Genomic DNA, 15166 nt, shown 5'->3' on the forward strand with positions numbered 1-15166 from the left:
TACCCAGAACTTTCTGATCACCATGTCTGCCCTCGTGTCGCACAAGACACCGTCGATAATCTCATCCGACGGGGCCGGGGCAGCCAAGTAGTGCTCCCAGCTCAATCCAAGCTCTGGAAGCCGACCCTCACCAGGCAACGTGACAAACCCCGGGAAGTTTTGCCGGCAAAGAACTCCAAGGACGGAGTTGGGCCGGCGGACACTATGATGGTGGTCCCAACCCCTGCAGCATGACAAGGCCAACGCATTAGTTATTTGAAGAAACGTGAATGCAGAAGGTACAAAAATATTAAATGCACTTACGTACCTCTCCCCATCAGGGAAAATCAACCACCTCTGCTCGCGGGTCGCCGGCACGGACGGGAGCCGTGTAGCACCACGCTGGTAGACGGTGCCCCCCTCCTCCTCAATATCAGTCGGCTCCCCGCCATCATCAGCATGGCCACTCGGCTCCTCGGGCTGATCCGGCCAGGTACCCCATCCGGACGTGTGCTCCTCCGGGGTCTCGTGGGCCGAAGGCCAGTCGACCCGAGGCTCGTGGGCTCAAGACCCGTGGACCGGAGGCTCGTGGACCGGAGTCCGTGTAGCCTCCTCCTCGGACGAGTCCACCCTAGCAGTCACGTGCTCGGGTGAAACAGCTGGGGGTAGCGGCGAGGAAGGCGCCGTAGCAGTCACCCTACCTCCTCTCCCGCGACCACGTGCCCCACCTCCTCTCTTCCTACCTCGTCCCCTGCTGGGCACCGCGGTCGACGAAGAAGGGCCCGGCGGTGTCGCCATACTGTCCAGCAACGCTCGGCGGAGAGGTGCGTCTGGAATGGAAGACCTCAGACCACGCGCCGACGAAGAAGGGGCCTTGGCGCGCTCCCGACCAGCGCCCACCATCTTTCAACACCTGCCATGACAAACAGTAAACGAAATTAGTACAACATAAAAAAAGACCGACATGAATAATAATATGTGTATCACTTAAGTGTATCATCATCAAGTACAACATAAAAAAATTTAATACCTGACACTACTAATAATCTCGATCAGTATCATCAATAAATGCATAATCATCATCATCACTATAATCAATGACGGGCTCATAGGGTTCAGTGGCATCAACATGTGGAAGGCCGCCTTGACCTAATCGGTCAAGCAATGACAGGTCATCCGCAGCAGTAACCTCTTCTTGTTCCGGCTCTTCTTGTTCCTCCTCTGGGGTGATGTCGGATTCACTGTCGCTGTCTACTTCAATGTTTTGGGGTGAAGTATAGCGGTTCTTGAAACGCTTTTTGGAAAGACGTGTCTCTTGGAAGAATTCTCCTTCATATGTGTATGGGTTAATGTGAGGTTCATAATCCTCTTCCTTTGGGGGAGATAGTCTAGCACGTGGCAGCACTTCATAAACGACATCCCAACCTTTCAGATTTGGATTAGTTTGGCAGGCCCACGGTAGATAGAATACTTGGGTCGCCTATTGAGCCGTAATATAGACATCAGGAACATCTAAATGGGTGCTTTGGTTGATTTCAACTAGCCCTATATGTTCATGAGTCCTTCTAGTCTCCTTCGGCTGAAACCAATAACATTTGAAGACTACGACATTCGGTGGGTTTTCACCATAGAATAGAAGTTCATAAATTGCTTCAACTCTCCCATAATACTCGGTACCTCCTTCGCCGATAGCAGATACACAACAATTTGTAGACTTTCGGTCGGCCATAGATAGCTCTTTGCCATAGGTACGAAAGCGATACCCGTTGATGTCGTATTTGTCAAATGAACGGACCTTATAGTCAAAACCATTAGCGATTTGTCTCAATTCGGCGTCCATAGACTCTGAATTAGCCTACAAGTTTAATATGAAAGGATTGTTGCATTACGCACAAATTAGCGAATGAAATGAAATTGTCTAATAGAAATTACCGTTTGTCTGAACCAAGAGATGAAACCGGGATAGCCGCCTCCTTGCTTTGCGAGAAGCTCATACTCTTTGACAAAATCCTTTTGGATCACCGCTCCATACGAGAATAAGGCGACGTATCGACTGTATGAAATATCCAGGAATAAGAGCAGTTCAAAGGAAATAGAAGTTCCAAAACTATGTACCAAGAACTTACTCGATGTACGGCCGCACTTCTATCAGGTTGTTGAAGATATACAACGAAATGGTCCGCCATTGTTCGTTATCCAAAGATACTGGATTTGAAACACTGGCTGGTGCGAGATTCCCTTTGAATAGGCTGAGGTTGGATCCACCCTTTTTAGGGTCGTCAACATTGTACCGAGGCTTCGGATTATGCAAATGACGATTTTTGGCTTCGTAGTGTGCTGTCACGAAGTTTGCCGCCTCCTCAGCGATGAATGCCTCAGCCATCGATGCTTCAATTCTACGTTTATTTTTACATTTTTGTCGAAGCGTCTTCTGCATCCTCTCAGTTGGGTAGCACCAACGATTTTGCACGGGCCCCCCCAATCTTGCCTCGGTCGGGAGATGCAAAATCAAATGTTGCATTGGATTAAAGAAGCCCGGTGGAAAGATCTTCTCTAACTTGCAGATCAACTCCGGCGCCAACTCTTCCATTTCTTCTAGCACGCCAGGCGATAGTTCTTTCGCACAAAGAACACGGAAGAAATAGCTGAGTTCTGCCAGTACTAGCCATTCATCCTCAGGGATGAAGCCACGCAACATCACCGGCATTACCCGCTCAATCCATATGTGCCAATCATGACTCTTGAGACCAAATATCTTCAATTTATCAAGACTGGCTCCCCTCTTTAGATCGCTGCATACCCATCGGGGAACATCAACTGCATTTTCACCCACAAGATAATTTCCCTCACAGCCGGCCTTCCAAGATTGAACCATGCCTTTGGCTTCGTCCAGTTCTGCTTTCCTTTCGGTTCCTTCATGTTTTGTAACGGCCTATCACATAGCGCCTCCAGATCGACTCTAGCCTTAGTATTATCCTTTGACTTCCCATCTATGCCGAACAATGTACCAAAAAGTGCCTCGGCGATATTCTTCTCAATGTGCATCACGTCGATGTTGTGTGAGCAAAGGAGGTCTTTGAAGTAAGGCAGATCCCATAAGCATGTTTTGTGAGTCCAGGCGTGCTTAGAATTATACCCCTTGAAGTACCCTGGACGCTCTGGATCTGGCTCGAGAGCGTTTAACTGATCCAGGGTCTGTTGGCCTGTCAATGCAGGTGGTGCAGAGTTTTTGACAACTCTACCTCTGATGAAGTTCTTCTTGTCTTTCCTGAACTTATGGCGAGGATTCAGGAACTGTCTATGCATGTCGAAGCAAGAAAACTTGCGACCGGCCTGAAGCCAACGAAACTCAAGAGCTCCCTTGCATGTGGGGCACGGGAACCTTCCATGCACACACCATCCAACGAATAGCGCATACGCCGGCAAGTCATGCGTCGAGTACATGTACCAGACACGCATTATGAAGTTCCGTTTGCTATAGGCGTCGTATGTCTTGAACCCATTATCCCAGGCTTCTTGCAATTCGTCCTTAAGCGGCTGCATGTACACATTCATATTTTTCCCGGATAGTTAGGCCCTGGAATTATCAACGTGAGGAAAATGTTCTTTCTTTGCATAATCTGTCCGGGGGGGAGATTGAGTGGAAAGACAAATACGGGCCAACAACTGTATTGGGCTGCCGTCATACCAAACACACTGAACCCATCCGTGTTGATGCCGACTCGAGGATGCCTCGGATCTGCCGCTTTGTCACCATGTAATTCATCAAACTTTTTCCACGCAACACCATCCGATGTGTGTACAATCATCAGATTCCCATCTGCATCTAGTTCGGTTCTTTTGCCCGTTTTGTGCCATGTCATCTGTCTGGCCGTCTCTTCGACCATGAAAAGACGTTGAAGTCTTGGTACGATTGGCATATACCGAAGAACACTAACGGGGATTTTGGTCTGTGTCTTCTCACCCATACCGTTGTCTACCACAACATACCTGGAAGACTTGCAAATGGGACGATAGTTCAAGTCCGCATAGTCAAGCCTAAACAAGACACATCCTTTCTCACAGGCATGTATCTTATCATAGGGCATCTTCAGTGCACGAAGGATTTTGTCCGACTGGTACAGGTTTGCAGGCATTACATGGCCTTTGGGTAGAAAGCATCCAAATACTGTCATCATTGCATCGTAGCATTCTCTGCCCAAGTTGAACTGAGCCTTCAGAGCCATTACTTGTGAGATGGCATCCAACTGACAAAGCTCAGTGTGCTCATGGAGCGGACGTTTTGAAGACTCCAACATTTCATTGAAGGCCTTTGCAGATTCCTCCATCTCCTCGTCCGAATCCCGAGCATCATCGAAGTCTTGCACAATGTTTTCCATCCCGGTACCATGCTCGTCGGTGCGACGACGATCCACCTCAGCTCGGTCACGTTGGGCAGACTCACCATGAAATGTCCACACCGTATAATCGGGCGTAAAACCACTCTTCTGCATGTGTTTGCCCATTTCAGCCTCTGTCCTCTTTTCCCAATTGCCGCACCGTAAACAGGGGCACCAGGTTTTCCCCTGGCCATTTGCAAATGCGGCTCGCACAAACCCCTTGGTTTTTGTGAACCATTCAGTGCTCCATTTGTTCTGACCAGTGTGACCGGTGTACATCCACGCACGATCACTCATCTTGACTTTCAGAGCTACTAGACACACAACAAATATATATATATATATAATTCACCATGTATATATTCATCAGTTGATCTACTTTGTCAATTTTATTACGTCCATGCAACCTACACTCTAATAGGTAATGATAGGTCCTAATCCCACCCGAGTATGTTTAGATTGGGTTCATTTTCCCATGCTATGCTCCGGATCCTACGCAAAATTTCGGCAGCACCTCCCCGCTGTTCTCCCGATACACGTCTCTGCAATAAACAGAGAGGATGTGTACCCGGAGAACAACAGGGGAGGCACTGACGAAATTTATGCGTCGGATCCGGAGCAAAGCATATGGGAAAACGAACCCAATCTAAACATACTCGGGCTGTCCATGGATAGCGTTGGACAATTTGAAAGAATCAAGGTTATAAATATGCAAATGCATGCATATTTATAACTATGACGCTTTCGAACGGGAGACACATATTGGTTACGCATACTGATGATTCAAGACACATATATAGCTAGCTATCAAGTTTCATCGGAATAGATCAAATAATTAATGGGGGAGGAGGACATGTCATTTGTGCTCACCCACGAACGAAGGGGCAGAGCTCGTCAAACGCACGGCGAGGTCGTCGAACACCAAACCTCGCAGCGATGAAACAACTGCACATTTAAAACTACCCGATCAACACAATTATATATGATGTTTTTCATAACAAAATCGAAAAATATATGACCTAACTAATAATTCACAAATATATGACCCCGTCGGCCTCTGGAAGGCCAAAGAACATCTTTTCGGGAGGTGTCGGGGGTCGGGTGTCGTGTCGGTGTCGGGGTGCCGTGTCGGGGTCGGGGTCGGGGTCTCGGGGTGTCGGGTCGGGGTGCCGGGTCGGGGTCGGGGTGCCGGGTCGGTGTCGGGGTCGGGGTGTCGGGTCAGGCTCGGGGTCGGGGTGTCGGGGTCGGGGTCGTGGTGTCGGGGTCGGGGTCTAGGGGTCGGGGTGTCGTGTCGGGGTGCCGGGTCGGGGTCGGGGTGCCGGGTCGGGTCGGGTTTTTTTCCTCTTTTTTCCTTTTCTTCTTCTTCCTCTTCTTCCTTTTCTTCCTTTTTTTTTCCTTCTTCTTCTTCTTCTTCTTCTTCTTCTTCCTCCTTTCCTTTTTCCTCTTCTTCTTCTCCTCCTCTCCTCTTTTCTTCTTCTTCTTCTTCCTCTTCTTCTTTTTTCTTCTCCTCCTCCTCTTCTTCTTCTTCCTTTCCTTTTTCCTTTGCTTCTTCTCCTCCTCTCCTCTTTTTTTCTTCTTCTTCTTCTTTCCTCAAACTAAACTAAACCTAAAACTAAACCTAAATCTAAAACTAAAACTAAAACTAAAACTAAATCTAAACTAAACATAAACCTAAAACTAAACCTAAAACTAAAACTAAAACTAAATCTAAACTAAACATAAACCTAAAACTAAAAAAACAGAAAAAAAGAAAAAAAGAGGAGGTAGAGCTCACCTGGGGCAGGACCGGTGGAGGAGGTGGCCGGTGGAGGAGGGGGCGGGGCGGTGGAGGAGGTGGCCGGTGGAGGAGGGGGGCGGGGCGGCCTGGGGCGGCGGCGCCGGGCCCGGGGCGGTGGGGCGCGGGGGGGGGCCGGGGCGCGGCGGCGCCGAGACGGTAGGGCGGCGGGGGCGACGGGGCGCCGGGTGGTGGGGCGACGGCGTCAGGCGGCAGTGGCGACGGGGCGGGGGGCCGGTGGGGCGGCGGGGTGGTGGGGCGACCGGGCGGCGGCGAGTGGTGGGGGCGGCGGCGCGCGTGTGAAGAGCAGGGAGAGAAACAGGGCGGGGTGGGGCGCGGCCGTTAGATATGTTAAATCTTTGCCGTCCGCCCCCTTTGCCGTCCGCTTTTTTGCTCTTTGCCGTCTGCTAGCAGACGGCAAAGAGAGGGGCCGTTAAGTTTTTTTAAGCAGCTCGTCAGTGGGGCCCCCTCCCTCAGCTTTTGGGTAGCTAATGGCAAAGAGCTTCTTTGCCGTCTGCTAGCTGACGGCAAAGAGCTGTCAGATGACAAAGTAGCTGATTCCAGTAGTGTAGCATTTATATGCCCGTGCCAAAATGCTAACCAACATCTTTGAGAGAACGAAATCGTTGACAAGACAAAACTACTTCTCTTCTTGAAGCACCAAACTTATTTTTTCCAAGCAAGGCACTCGTTAGAGAAGTAATACATCAAGTTACTAATTATGCGACTAAATTACGAATATGAAATGAAGACTTGATTGCTGATCGAGCCTACTAAGTAAAACTAACTTACATCTTGATATATCTTACTGTTTGCACTAAACTACCAATATGAACTGACGACTTTGATTTGCCGAGCCTACTTGCCTTCTCCAACATTTCAACTAAAACCAAAGGAGATGTTGCTTTGAGCTCAACATACTCTTGACTTGCTATCACATCATCGAGTTCCGTTGCATCCAAAGAGGCAATGAACTGAATGCAAGCATCATTCAACCTGTTGCAGTGATGCTGATCAGCCAAGGCCAGTGTGGTCACCACGGTCTTTTAGATGTCATCCATCAACCACGAACCCAGCACACATTCCGTCTTTCAGATGTCGTCGATGCAGATAACTCCTGGATTACCTCCCAAGCTCGCATCGGCGTTGGAGCAAACATGGTCGCAACGGGGCGGAGCCCGAGGACACAGGTCCACCACGAGGATGACGCAGCTGCCACACCATCCTCACTTGAACAGACTGATTTCCAAATCTATCCCCAACCATTGGACCGATTGCCTCGTTCGGGACATACCTAAAGCTTCTTTATTCAGCGCTGCCATCGCTGCCGCCGAAACGAACATATGAGGAGTGGAAAAACCTAAGCTATTAGGGCCTAACCTAAAGCTACACAATCCAGACGAGTAGATCCGGCGACTCCCCTCACCACCGACGACCGAGGTCGTCGGCGGAGGGGAGTCGCCGGAGCAACGAGGCGGAGGGACCCCCTGGCCGCGGCTAGGGTTTCTAGTCGCCTACCCGAGAGAACAGAACATAACGATAGCTGCTCCAAGAAGAGACTCAAAGTACGACCTGGCTCGCTGCTGACCACCAAGTTTGGCAAGATTATTCGTTTTCACTTTTCACCGAAGATACGGGTCGCAACTCGACTGAGTAGGCCTTTATCTCAAGAAAGTGCATGTGTTGAATCCTTTGGATACATAAAAAAAGGTGGTTATGTGGCTTGCGGTTCTAGACTAGATACAGTTGTAACGATGGACCTCTGAATCAGGTGCCACAAACAAGCATGGATATGTCTTGCCACATATAAATTCAGGATTAGGTGTCCATGCTTTGTATGTCTTGTAACTGCACAGTTTCCTATTAATTCTCAAGTTGTGGACACAAGTTCTCTTAGTATGATCTGATCAACAAGGGCTGGCAGTATATATGTGGCAACAAGCATGGATTCTGCGAAGCTGACAAGGTAAAGCGATTTCAGTGATGCGACTCTGTTTTGCATGCTCCTAACAAAATTTCATCTATGGTTCTACTGTTTCCAGATGTGGCAGCAAAGAGCAAATACAGAGTCTCATTTTTTTTTTCAAGCAACTGACCAGTGTGACATATTACTTGCATGTTCTGTTTCAGTTTACCCCATTTAACAATCAACAGTGTGAATTAGAGCTTCTTTGTTAAGAAGGGCATGACAGTCTTTTGAATATTTATGGAAACTCATATTGTATGGCATCGTATGTACATACATTCTGTATACCCATTCAATCTTATATTTATAGTACATCTTTTATTAATAACTAGTACAATATTTCTTTATTCCTTCTTTTTTTGGTAAAAGCAAGTTTAAGAATTGAAAAGGAAATGTTGTTATTAAAAAAATGTCTGAAAAAAATGATCATTGTGAATTTTGAATTGGCCGCCGTGTATATGAAAAATATCCATCAAGTGTTCAAAAATTTAATCGCGTATTCAAAATTTGTGCACCGTGTATTGAAAAGGTTTTGTCACATATTTTTAAAAATGTTCGACATCTAATTTAAATAATATCCATATGTACAAAAAGTGAAAAAATTAAAATGAGAAGAACAATTTAAAAACCTGAAATAAAAAAATATCCAAGCACAAAACATAAGAACCTTGCCTAAGTAAAGTAATACAAAGAAACCAAACCGTAAAAAATCAGCCTGGATACCCAGAAAATGGGCCTACTCACATGATGCATGCTTGGGCGTATGGCACTTCCGATCGTTATGAGCATCAACTAAGTTTTCTTTTATCTAAAAAAATCAAATAAATTTTTTTGTGCTATGCGTCACTTAGCAATAGCCTAGAATTGCCCGTGTTGCACTCATTGCGGCTCATTAAGATAAATGCATTTTTCTGGAATTTTGTTAAACTAGACAATAACTAAGAGCCTATTTGGGACTGCCCCACTTCATCAAAATCAACTTCACTCCAACAAAACCACTTTGGAGTAAATCCACGCAGGAGTTCCAACTCCACCAAAGAGCATTTTATCTTGTTTGGTCTTCCTGTTAGCTCCAATTTAAGAATGGAAAATTTTGACGGGAAAAGTCTGTTTAATTGGGTGACATGGGAAGAAACAAAGGGATACCCGCTGATAATTCTCTCTCAACACCATGAGGACTCTATGAACTAGAGTTCTTTTCGAACCCCTGAAGAGCTTCACAAAAAATAGGGAGTTGTACCCCACATTTCAGTTTTTTTTTGCGTAGTGGAACATCGTGAAGCCACCCTTTTTGGGTTGTGTTTTTTAAAACGAAACTGAATTTTACGAAGCGGAGCAATCTCAAACAGGTTCTAAATAAATCATTGGCTGATGATCATGCTTGACATGCAATATAATTAGCGTGAGATTAATGATTTGAGGGGCCCCAGTTTTTTGTGGGGCCCTGTGCGGTCGCCCACCTCGGCCACCCTCATCGACGGGCCTGGTTCTAACTAGGGATGCCCCTCGGTGGACTTATCAGAGGGTGGGGCGCTTGGGCGGTGTGCCGCGTGGTGGCTTGGCACGGAGCGCACAAAGTGAGGCAAGTGAAGTGCTTCAATGTTTTTTTTTTGTTTTCTGGTTTCTTACTGCATGTTTTTTCTGATGTACTTTAATACGTCGAAGTATAATGCATGGGTTGTGCTACATGTGGACGACACGTTCTTCGTGTGGGAATCATGGATGTGTGAGTTGTAAAGGTATGCTGCGTGGTGAAGTTGTACTTCACACTCCAATGGGTTTGTTGCACGCTTCGCACCAAAGCACATGTGTGTTTTGGCGACGTAACACACTTTTGTCGGAGTTTCAAGTACACCTATAATATTGCGGGGAGCAAAAGTTTATTATTTTTCGGAGTACATATTGAGTTTGAAAAAAATATCATTGAAACCATCAAGACAGATCACTTTATAGAAAAACTTTCAACATGGGGTCTAGTTTTAAATAGCTCAACGAAAGTAATACAACCGTGAAAAACGTTTGTAATTTGAGCGCTCGATTCACTTTTTTTTTTTTGAATTTAGATCTCACAAAACAAAGCGACACAACATCTTCCCATCTTCTTTGTGGCATGAAAAAACACCAAAACTCTCTGGTGGCGACAAGGGGCGCTTGCCACCAGGGTGGTTTGACAGTAACCTTTGAAAGAGTATCCTTTATCCCCTTAACTAATGATTTCGGTTAAAATAATATATTAGAATTAATTTAATAAATAAATAAATAAATAAATATCCATGTACTTCTACAAAAATGCATTTTTTAAGTTGTGTTCACAAATTTTCAAAAAATAATTCATGTAAGTTATTTTTTATGTTCTTTAAAAAATGTTCATGCATTTCAAAATATATTCATGCAATTAAAAAAATATATCTTAAAAATATGACGACACCTTTAAAAAATATTCATGTAACTTTTAGAAGTGTTAATATATTTTAATGAAATGTTCGTATAACTACAAAATTATTTACCTTTTTAAAATGTTTATTTACTTTTATAAAGTGTTCATGTGTTTAAAAAATGTTTTTAATTTTTTAAAACATTTATATTTATTATAAAAAGGAAAATGATAAGAATCATCATAATAATAAATAGAAAAATGAAAAATAAACATAAAAAAGGGAAGGCAATGCAAATGGGTCTCGGCCATGTGGGCGATTTGGCGACTATATCAGGTGAATATAGGCCTTGTACTCGACAATGTACATGGTAATCGTCTAGAAAATGTTCTTAATACATATTATTGATGAATTTACCCTTTTCAAAATTCTGAAGTGTGGTGTACCGAAGCAAGACCTATTTTCTGTTTCCTTAAGTGTGCGTCTACTTCGTTCTCACATTGGCATCCTTTTGGCGTTGGTTATCCTGAAACTCAAAAGTGCACGTCCCTGATCGCTCAGATTCTCCAACCTCTACTCAAAGTCCAAGGCTCCAGAGTGCATATATAGAAGCTGTTATATAATTTGAATTCCTGAGATACTAGTACTGAACATGACATGGTCCTTGCAGTGTTACTCTAGAGATAGAGTTATAAGCTATGCTGTTTATGCTAACGATGGACCTCTGAATAAGTGCCACAAACTAGCTAGTCTTGCCACATTTACATTCAGGTTCAGGTGTCCATGCTTTGTATGTCTTGTAACTCTGCAGTTTCCTAATTCTCAAGTTCCCTCCATGGACAGAAGGGCGCTGTAACTATGAATAGCACTGGAGTATGGTCCCTTCCCTGGGATGAAATGTACCCGGTGGACGACGGTGGAAATTTCATCTATGAAAGTACTGTATAGATGGATTCAGTGAAGGTGACAATGCAATGTGATTTCACAACTGCAACTCTGTTTTGCATGCAGGTGGCATTTGGTTTCCTAACAAATTTGTACTTCAGAGTTTTAACAGTGCTCGTCAGGTGGCATTTGGTTTCCTAACAAATTTGTACTTCAGAGTTTTAACAGTGCTCATGGTACACCAGATAGAGATGCAGCAGCAAATGCAGAGTTGCATATTTTGATTTGGACAACGAACACGAAACCATGCAATTCCCAAGTAGGAGTAATTAGCAGAATATGCTGCCAGGAGAAACTTGATTTAACCATAGTACATACATGACAGAAATATATAGAAAGCAAGAGCATTACTTGACTTCATCATCCATTCAAGCTAGTAGACCTCAAATACCTGATTGATTTCATCATTCATGCAAGAGCAAATTGGACAGTACTACGAGAGAAACTGATACAAGAGCATAGGGTTCTAGATTCCAGAAGCAACATTTATCTGAAACTAAGACTCGAACCAAACTTTGAATTCCCAGTTAATCCAGCTATCGCATGTCACTTTGTTATGTTTCCAACGCTTCAGTGGGGGCGCAGCTTCTCCTTGGGCCTGATGTCATTGCTGTGGCCGCACTTCTTCTTGCGGCAGTTGGCAGACCTGAGGGGCAGGCGTGCATAGCACCTGTAATGCAAAATCATGGACAAGTTAGGATATAATCTTCTGAACGACTAGTACTTGTGATAAGGCAAATAGAGTAACGCATGAACTAATACTAATACTTGATGAAAGTATGCTATAAGCTACTAGTTCCCTGGATCCAAACCACACTGAGATATGATCTACATACGCATCCATGCATCCCCATCGAACGGCTCACAAAAGAAACATGGCATTTCACAAACTTCTATCATGCATGCATAGACATCCAGATACAAATATCAAACATGTACACAATTGCATACTGATGAATCGTGAAAGAAATAGTCCATCTACACCTCAACTAGTACTTGATGAGAAGTATGCTAGTAAGCTAGTTCCCTGGATCTAAACCGCAGAGAGATATGATCTACATATGCATCGATCCCCATCAAAGATACCACAGCAGAAACATCACAATTCACATAGAACTAACATCATAAACTTGTATCCAGCCTAACATCACAATTTGCAACAGCAGGATATATCGACGTGTAGTGAAAGAAATACACCATCTACACCTCAAATAGTATGCCAATAAGCTAGTTCCTTGATCCAAATTAACCACACAGAGATATGATGATCCCAATTCACAAGCTTTAATAGACATCCAGATACAAACATGCATGTAAACAACAACAGTATATTGATGTATAGTGAAAGAAATCGTCCAAGTAGTACTCACTCCCTCCGTCCGAAAAAGTTTGTCCCTCAAATGGATGTATCTAGCACCAAGTTAGTGCTAGATACATCCATTTGAGCCATTTGAGGGACAAGCTTTTCTGGACGGAGGGCGTACTTGATTAAAAGTATGCTAATTAATAAGCTAGTTCCCTGGGTCCAAACCACACAGAGATATGATCTACATATGCATCCATCCCCATCGAACAGACCACAAAAGAAACACCGCATTTCACAAAGTTCTATCATGCATAGACATCCAGATACAAACATGTAAACAACTGCATATCTATGAATCGTGAAAGAAATGGTCCATCGATCTAGTACTTGATGAGAGTATGCTAATGAGCTAGTAGTTCCCTGGATCCAAACCACATGGAGATATGATCTACATATGCATCCATCCCATCAAACAGAGTACAAGAGAAACATCACAATTCACAAGCTTTTATCATGCATAGACACATCCACATAAATACAAACAGGGCATGCATGCAACAGAAGCATATATCGATCTGTAGTGAAAGAAATACTCCATCTATACACCCTCAACTAGCAGACTTGATAAGAAGTACTCCCTCCGTCCGGAAAAGCTTGTCCCTCAAATAGATGTATCTAGCATCAAGTTAGTGCTAGATACATCCATTTGAGGAACAAGGCTGGGACAAGCTTTTTCGGACGAAGGGAGTATGACAATAAGCTAGTTTAACCCTTTTCAAAAAAAAAAAGACAATAAGCTAGCTCATGGATCCAAACTGACCACACAGAGATACGGTGATCCCCATTGAACAGACCACAATAGAAACATCTCAATTCACAAGCTTGTATCATTCATAGTGATCCATGTATAGTGAAAGGAATGGTCCAAGGAATATAACATACTTGCGGCACACAAGCCTGTGCTGCCTGTACTTGAGCGCAAGCATGCGCAGGTTAGGCTCCATCCTGGTGGGGTAGTACCCGCCCTTGCCACCGCCGACGAGGCGCAGCGCGAGGTGAAGCGTGGACTCCTTGTGGATGCTGTAGTCGGCCAGGGTGCGGCCGTCGTCGAGCTGCTTCCCCGCGAAGATGAGGCGCTGCTGGTCCGGCTCGATACCTGCGATTATTGAAGCCAGCACAGCGTCCGCAGTTAGCTTAGCGCCAGAAGGTGCTCACAGTTTAGCACCGCAAACTGTAAAATCGAGCAAGAAACAGAGGATCCGCTCAGATCCAGACCGATGGCGTGGAAAAGGTGGCTAATTTGTCCTACCGCGAGGCCAATTGCAAGGCAATCCAACAATATGGAACCCGCCGGACAAGCTAGCGGAGAAAGCCATGATATTTTCTAACCCAAGAAAAGGTCGTCAGGGAGAGGGAGGACGATCTGCTCTGAACCGGGGCAAGATCATCGATCGAACAAAGAAGTAACACAACCGTCCCCGGCGAAGGCGACCGGAGGGAGTCACGGACGAAGGCGGAGGGCGCGTACCTTCCTTGTCGTGGATCTTGGCCTTGACGCTGTGGACGGTCGCGAAGCTCTCCACCTCCAGCGTCATGGTCTCCGCCGTCAGCGTCTTCACGAAGATCTGCATCGTCTCCCCGCCGGTTGCTCGCTCCTCCTCTGCTCTCCTCTCGCCGGGCGGTGGTGGTGGACTGGTGGTGGTGGTGGAAGTGGACTGGCGCCGCGGACGTAGTGCTCTTTTATAGAGCGGAGTGGAGGAGGAGGCGCAGCCGCTACGTAATCTATGGAAGCCCTAGCGAGCGAGTGAGGCCCCGTCGCCGCGAAGCCCGGGGCTCGGTCGGAGCTGCCACACTCTACAGATTTGGCCCATTGAAGGCCCAAGGTCTAAGCCCCTTTCCAAACCAAATGATCTGATTCATCTAAAAGAAATGATCTCACAATGTCTTAAAAGCAAACTCGTCCAACTCTTGTGAAAATTTTATTTCGCATTTATGCATTCCGAACATGGCTCCTATATTCGCAGTATTCCGTTTGAGCATTTCTTGGACGATTAATATCCGGTAACTCCAGCTCAAAAATAAATAAATTTGTAACTAATATGAACGGTCAAACCTTGTGAAGTGTCAATCTGAACCTCTCGATACAATATAAGTATATTACTGGTGCTATTTATCATATGAAAATGTGGTTGAAACACTACCTAAGATTTAAGTATTTTTGTCGCAGTTTATCAGATTTAATAACAAATTCCTCCTTTTTTTAAATGCTAAGTAGTTTATTTTATGAGCGAAAGAGAGGCCATCCTCTCCTATTTTAATTACTGAAACCATAGGTTTTCGAAAGTACAACTCACACCGCACACACTCTAAGCTAGACGAAAGCGAAATATATCACTAGGTTCCATTACACACCAGGGCTCAACAGCTAGACTACAAATTCAA

At 45.1% G+C, this 15166-nt stretch overlaps 1 protein-coding gene across 1 annotated transcript; it reads right to left on the reverse strand.

The window, feature by feature from the left end:
* Window positions 1-11665: 11665 nt before the first annotated feature.
* Window positions 11666-14444, reverse strand: LOC109776077 (ubiquitin-ribosomal protein eL40z fusion protein-like). The gene is made up of 3 exons (XM_020334759.4): window positions 14253-14444; window positions 13667-13880; window positions 11666-12088 (listed from the first exon to the last, which is right to left on the reverse strand). Exons 1-3 carry the CDS (start codon window positions 14353-14355, stop codon window positions 11989-11991), a joined length of 417 nt encoding a protein of 138 aa, XP_020190348.1. The 5' UTR covers window positions 14356-14444; the 3' UTR covers window positions 11666-11988.
* Window positions 14445-15166: the final 722 nt, after the last annotated feature.

Source organism: Aegilops tauschii, chromosome 2 (genome assembly GCF_002575655.3).
Source record: "Aegilops tauschii subsp. strangulata cultivar AL8/78 chromosome 2, Aet v6.0, whole genome shotgun sequence".
NCBI classification, from domain to species: Eukaryota; Viridiplantae; Streptophyta; class Magnoliopsida; order Poales; family Poaceae; genus Aegilops; species Aegilops tauschii.